The 7500-nt window shown below is 46.1% G+C and overlaps 1 protein-coding gene across 1 annotated transcript in view; it reads right to left on the reverse strand.

Annotated features, from left to right (window-relative positions):
• magi2a (membrane associated guanylate kinase, WW and PDZ domain containing 2a) overlaps window positions 1-7500 on the reverse strand; it is a 311406-nt gene that overhangs the window by 125692 nt on the left and 178214 nt on the right. Inside the window, exon 4 of the mRNA XM_062517478.1 lies at window positions 1010-1225. Coding sequence (XP_062373462.1) covers window positions 1010-1225 — 216 coding nt within the window. The remainder of the gene's footprint in view (window positions 1-1009; window positions 1226-7500) is intronic.

Consider the following 7500-nt stretch of genomic DNA (forward strand, 5'->3'; position numbering starts at 1 on the left):
CACACACACACACACACACACACACACACACACACAGACACACACACAGACACACACACGCAAACATACACAGAGAGAGAAAGAGAGAGCTGACTACTGTGTCTCTCTTTGTCCATTTATGTGTTTTGGGGATTTACAGTGAGCTCTCCAGGCCTCTGGTGCCTGTGTGTGCGTGTGTTTGTGTGTGTGTGTGGGTGTGTGTGTGTGTCTAATCGAACGGCTGGCCTCGCTAAATCAGACTGATTGACCGAGCCAGGGCCCAGTCTAGTGGCCCCCGAGTCAAGCACTCTGTCTGCCCCCTCCCTCATAAATCAAGCCTAAGTGTTTATCAGACGATGCGGACACACCGGATCAGCTAGCTTAGCATAAATGCTACTGTCTCTCCCGGCGTCGCCTAGAGTTGTTTCTTTTTTAAATCCCTGGAGTTGCTTTGGTTCGTTTCCTTGAATTAATCACGGCCAGGTTCAAAAACAAAAAAAAAGCTGTCTGCTAAAATTCGGTTGCTATGATGTGATGTCTCCCTGGCAACGCTGACCGGACTACGCTGGTGGTCTAACGAAGGAGGCCGTTGCCATGAGCTTGCAGGGGGGACTCTTGGATTCTTCCGGAAGGTTCTAGAACAGTTGTGACACTGCTGTTGGCCACTCTCTGATTGGCCTCCCTCTGATAACATTCAGCGTCCCTTCGCCTATTTCCACCTGTGTGTTGTGTTCACCCAGTGTGTGCTCATCCACCAAACTCACTCTCGGTGTGCATTGTGTAAGTGGAACTGTCGTGTGTCTATCGATTCATCATGTCGGTGACAGACAACACAAACTGCTGATGCACACACACACACACACGCACATACACACACATATACGTATTCACATGCACACACACACACACACACACACACACAGATGCATGCACACACACACACACACACACACACACACACACACACACACACACACACACACACACACACACACACACACACACACACACACGCACACACACGTCCCACCTGGGGTGAGAGCTACGCCGTTGCCGTTGACGACGGGCCTCTCCTCCTCCTCCTCCTCGGGCGGGTCGATGCCGGCTTTCTCCATGTTGCTGACGGACTTGTTGCGTCTCCGCTTGCCCTGGGAGCTGGGTCTGGCGCCCGGTAACAGGCGGTCGCTTACATCGAGCAGCAGCGGCGTGGGCTCGCACGGGGGCTTGGGCGTCCCGTAGTAGTTATCTGCACACACACACACACACACACACACACACACACACACACACACACCAGAGTAACAAGAGATGTCATTTACTTGCTAGGGTCAAGTACAAATCAAATGGCTTCCTCATGAATAAATATCAACGTGAACAAAGGTCAATGCTAAAAGTCACGTGGTCAACAGGGAACAGGAGTTAATGACATTGAATGTGTCAATTACTGGCTAGGTGTTTTAAATGTCCGAATGGCAGGTAAACGTTAGAAGAAATGGCATCGGGATGGACTCTGGTTAACTGTCTAGGAGAGACTTTGTTGGTTAGAACAGTCCGCATGCAAAAGAATATGATGAGTAATAGTTCCTCTTCTGAATGAAATCTGACATGCAAAGCTCCGTGGGCTCATATAAAATGACTCGGTGTTCTCAACTGTAAGACCACGATGTGCTTCGCCCACTTCAAAGGTACACAAATAGGCTTTCGATCAGGGAAGGTGCCGCAAAGGCACTAATGTCTCTAGAAGAGTCTGGATGGGGACATCGGTGTCTGTCACTGTAGGTGCCCAAATAAGGTATGATAATCCAGACGACTTGATCATTATGAGGAGACTAGATGTGCAGTGCGTAAAGTGGCATATAATATGGCCACTGCTCAGACCTGCATGTTGTCTCCACATGCTGTGTGTATGTGTGTGTGTGTGTGTGTGTGTGTGTGTGTGTGTGTGTGTGTGTCTGTGTGTGTGTGTGTGTGTGCGTGTGTGCGCATGTGTGTGTGTTTCTGTGCGTGTATGTGTGTGTATGTTGGAGTGTGTTGGAGTGCTTTGTTTTTTAATCCGCCGGCCTGCAGACAGAGCAAGTGGTTCTTGACAGTGGGTCGAGAGATACCAACATTCATAAACTGCCCCCATGGACGGAATTTCACCAAACTTGGTGCGAATTCAGAGGTTGTTGTGGTGATCCTACACATCAATGTTGAGTGTTTCAGAACAAACAGGTGATTGACAAATCCCACTTAGTGGCGCTACACCATAAATGAGTGGCTATGGGCTGGGTTAATGTGGGTTCTTCAGACCAACATTCCACCAACAGGTTTTGCCATCTTGGGCATCATGGTTTTCGAGTTATACCTACCTTGCATCTTTCTCTTAAGTATATTTCACTGTTCTGTTTAGTCATGTTGATTTGTTGATTTGCTTTTTAATCATCCTGTTTACATTGTAGTGTATGTTTGTGGTGCCTGAAGCTGCTGGGACTTTGAATTTCCCCTTGGGGATCAATAAAGTATCTCTCTGTCTGTCTGTCTGTCTGTCTGTCTGTCTGTCTGTCTGTCAATCGGACCATAGGGCTGGGCATAGGGGGTGAATGGCACTCAGGGTCCAAAACCCTCTAATCCTTATCATCCCAGTGAGGCTAAAAGCCAACCCAGTTGCATGTAACCCAGTGTTTCAGTGCCCCAAACAATCGTAGACCAAAAAAAATAATAAACCTGAAGAAAAAAACCTGTATGATCTCGCTATGCTAGCGGTCACAATTAGTACAGCTGCTCAGCAGTATTTCTCTCTCTCTCGCTCATTCTCTCTCTCTCTCTCTCTCTCTCTCTCTCTCTCTCTCTCTCTCTCCTTCTCTCTCTCTGCACATTTAATAACAGCAAACACTGAGGTCCTGTCAAGCCTCGGGATAAATATTCTTTCATTTGACGGGGAAGATATGGTCTGGAGAGATATGGAGCAACTGGAACTGAAACTGAGTTGCTGAGTGTTTCATTCAGATTTCAGAGTTCTTCACAGAACATCCAACGCCCAGACAAATCATTCAAATACGAAGCGTAAAACACGATAAGATACGAAATACAATACGAATGCCGTGTCCCCAATCTTTTCTGTAAGCAACAACAGCCAGGCGGTTGGCGGAAAACATATGGCTTGGGTGTCCCTTAGTAATCTCCTCTACTACCTACACACACACACACACACAGAGCAGAAACAGAACAATAGCTTAACTGAAGACACTTAATGATTTTAATGGCTGACAAGAGGAGATCGTCTGCTGATGAAAAGAGGAATTTGTCAGCGCTCTCACCACACAAAGAGCCGACACCTCTGTGGGGAAGGAGCGTATCTTGATACAGGGCCGTTTAACATGACACTGATGAGGATAATAAACATCGTGTCCGGAGCCTCCACAAACATATGGCCCAGCAGAGCACGATTATTATCTAAACCTCCACCCACATGATATATTAATGGCGCATTTGTGGACATACACATACCGTATTAACATACAAGAAAACATGCATGACCTAAATATGTAAACGTAGGGAAATTTGTTGTCAACAAGTTTCACACTGCTCTGAATTAAAAATAGCTGCAGTGTGTGTGTGTGTGTGTGTGTGTGTGTGTATGTGTGAGTGGTGATAAGTTCTCATTAGCCGTCTGTCATGTGGGTGGAATGCACTGTGAGTGTGTGGCAGTGCTTTCATTCAGGCTCCCCCATGTGACACTGTTCACAGGCACCTCAGAACACACACACACACACACAAACACACACACTCCATCGTGTGAGGCTGTTCACAGGCACCTCAGAAGTGTTGACTTCTGTGGCAGTGGTGATAGAGGCATTTAGCAAAGTAGTGCCATCCACACTGCCATGGCAGATAATGTTCAATCTCACACACACACACACACACACACACACACACACACACACACACACACACACACACACACACACACACACACATAAATGCACGCACCCACACACACACACACACACGCGCACGTGTGCTTACACACACACAAACTCTACACACACACACACACACACACACACACACACACACACACACACAGAACAACAGACAAACTTCAAACAAAATAGCTTCTTCCAGGCAAAAAATATTTTTGTGTATAAACATTACTATATGTGAGTGGGTGTATGTGTGTGTGTGTGTGTGTGTGTGTGTGTGTGTGTGTGTGTGTGTGTGTGTGTGAGAGAGTAAGCACACGTGAGTGCGAGCATGTGCAGACATGAGCCAGTGACAGTGAGCATCTGACAGCGAATGAGTGAAATAATGTGCCAATGAGCTAATGAGCATGTTGGTGTAAATATGACTGAGTTACTGCATGCGTAAATAGGTGAACCAGAGTAGGCCTAAGCCGCGTGTGCTAGCCTGGCACGCTAATAAATGTGCCAATGGTTCACTGTACAACCATTGGCTGTGCTAGCCTATCACGCTAATAAATATGACATTGACCATTGGTTGTGCTAGTCTAGCACACTATTAAATGTGCTAGTGTAAATGATTTTTCAAGTTTAAATAAATCAACTAAAATCAAATCAAATCAAATCAAATTAATGACTAACTGTACAACCATTGGCTGTGCTAGCCTAGCATGCAAATAAATGTGCTAAAGATTACTGTAACTGTACAACCATTAGCTGTACTAGCCTAGCATGCTAATAAATGGGCTAATGACTAACTGCACACATTGGCTGGAGCCTCAGTTGGTGAAGGCCCGCTCTCGCTGTGAGTGTGAACTTAAACACACCAAATCTGTCTCCATGGACACGGTGCGTGTGCCCATATTCAAAACAAACAAACAAGCAAGCAAGCACACAAACGAGAAATAGCGAACACAAACAACCTCTGCTGAGGCTTCTGAAAAACAAAAATTCTCCCAGGGTCCCCATACAGCCATTTGCGCTGTGTTAGCATGTTTAGCCCAAAGCATGCACACACACACACACACACAAACACACAAACACACGCACACATACACACACACACGCACACGCACACACACACACACGCACACACACACTCAAAAGCACACACACACACACACGCACACACACACACACACATACACACTGATCATGCAATCTGAAATGACCACGATAAACGCTGTACTAATGTAAGAATGTAAGAAGCCCCCCGCCCCACACACACACGCATTGCAAGCTTTACACACACACACACACACACACACACACACACACACACACACACACACACACACACACACACACACACACACACACACACACACACACACACACACACACACACCAACACACACACATACAGCACCTCCATCCTGCTGACACTGACTGAATATGGCAGAATATGGGAGTGGGCCTACCACAGGCAAGATGCTTGAGCTCTGTCCTCCCTGTCAGCAGTGTGTGTGTGTGTGTGTGTGTGTGTGTGTGTGTGTGTGTGTGTGTGTGTGTGTGTGTGTGTGTGTGTGTGTTAGGGAGAGAAAAACTGATATCGGAATCTCCAGTGTGATCTATTGGATGATAAGACTCACTTGACTGACTGCACAATAGAAAAGTGGACATGTTCTCTCCCTCTCTCTCTCTCTCAATGATGTAGCTAGGGCGCATATATTCAGCACCTAACACCTAAATGGATAGGTATGTAAAATCCATAACTTTTGAACTCTATTTAAACCTGTTTTATTCTTTCTATTCTCTAGACAAGGCAAAACACACACACACACACACACACACACACACTCCACCGACAGAAAAGAGAAGATGAATAGCTGTTGACAAGAGGTTTTGATATTGGAAATGGCTGATGAATTGATTGCAAAAGAAGTCGAGTGGACTGAAACAGCAGCACGGAGGACCGTCCAAGCAGACTGCTGGAAGAAAAAAAAAAGAAGAGGCTTCAACATTTTTACTTTCTCTGCTCACTTGCTCGACGATGATTTGATGAACCCTTCTGAAAAGGCAACTTTTCTTTTCTTAACTCCGCGCGCGCTGTGGATGTCTCCGCATGGAGCGAATTGGAGGTGAAAGGCTGAGAAAACAAGGAGAGGAACTTGCTGCCCAAGTCTAACAAACACAGACAAGCCGAGGCGCTAACTCCGAAAAACCCATATATCTACGTTAGCATAACAAGGAAGAGAGGGAGACAGCTCCTACTGTAACTCGTAGCTATGACAACTCCAGAGGAGAATCTGCTGGATTGGGGCTGGCTAGGGTGTCACGCTAGCAGCAGTACGCCCGGAGGCAGCTGTTAGCTTGTCAAAGGTATAATCTTTGAGCCATGACCGCGGCTTCAGATCTCCGAGACATCCCGCGTCCAAAGTCCAGCTGGTGAAATATCGAGAATGTTCTTCTGTCTTGCGGGTCGGAGGTCTCTTTGTTGTTTTTTTCTTCTTTTTTTTCTTCTTCTTCTCATAAGTCTCTTTCTCTTCCTGCAACTCTTGTCTTTCATGTCTAGAGTGACATTTTCCAAGACATGTAAAGATTGGTTGACAAGAGCTCAATTTTAAATTAGATCTAATTCAACTTTATTGTCATTGCGGAGAGTACAAAGACAACAAAATGCAGTTTCACGGTGTATGTCTTAACATTATAAGTGCATTGTGTTCGATCAGATATGTGTTATTTCTCATTCATCAATTGGTTTGCATTTTTCATGAAAGTTTTGTTTCAGATAAAAGAGTCGAGTGAGATAAAAAGAAAGTTGGAGGGAATACAAACAAGCAATATTCAGACAACACAGACACAAGGCACAGTCATGGCACAGTGAATGAAGGAAGGAAAACCATGTATTTATGGGACAAATGGTCATATGCATATGTGTGTCTTATCCGAAAAACACATGAAAAAGAGTGTGCGTGCTTACACACACTCACACACACACAGAGACAGACACACACACACACACACACACAGACACACACACACACACACACACACACACACACACACACACACACACACACACGTAGACAGACACATAGACACACAGACAAACAGACACACAGACACACACACACACACACACACACACACACACACACACACACACACACACACACACACACACACACACACACACACACACACACAGACACACACACAGACACACACACTGACGAAGACACAATCACACATACACACACACACACACACACACACACGCACACACACACACACACACACACACACACACACACACACACACACACACACACACACACACACACACACACACACACACACGCAGGGCTGTCAAGAGGCAAAGAGTAGGCAAGCATGAAGGCCTTGCCTGTATGAGTGCTGAAATGGGGCTATTAACTTGTACCAGAACCTGGAGGACAACCTGCCATTTCATGCACTCTAAGCTCTCACCCAACGCCGCCTGAACAAGCCCCAAATGAACTCTGCAGCTCCCCACTGCTTGCTCCTGTTCAAGACGAACGTGCTCACTTTCTCACAGGTCCAACAATGGACCGGGTCAGTCGGAAGAAAGAGCGGCCTACGAGTCAAGTGCCAAGAC

This window comes from Sardina pilchardus, chromosome 17 (assembly GCF_963854185.1).
Source record: "Sardina pilchardus chromosome 17, fSarPil1.1, whole genome shotgun sequence".
In the NCBI taxonomy this organism is placed as follows: Eukaryota; Metazoa; Chordata; class Actinopteri; order Clupeiformes; family Clupeidae; genus Sardina; species Sardina pilchardus.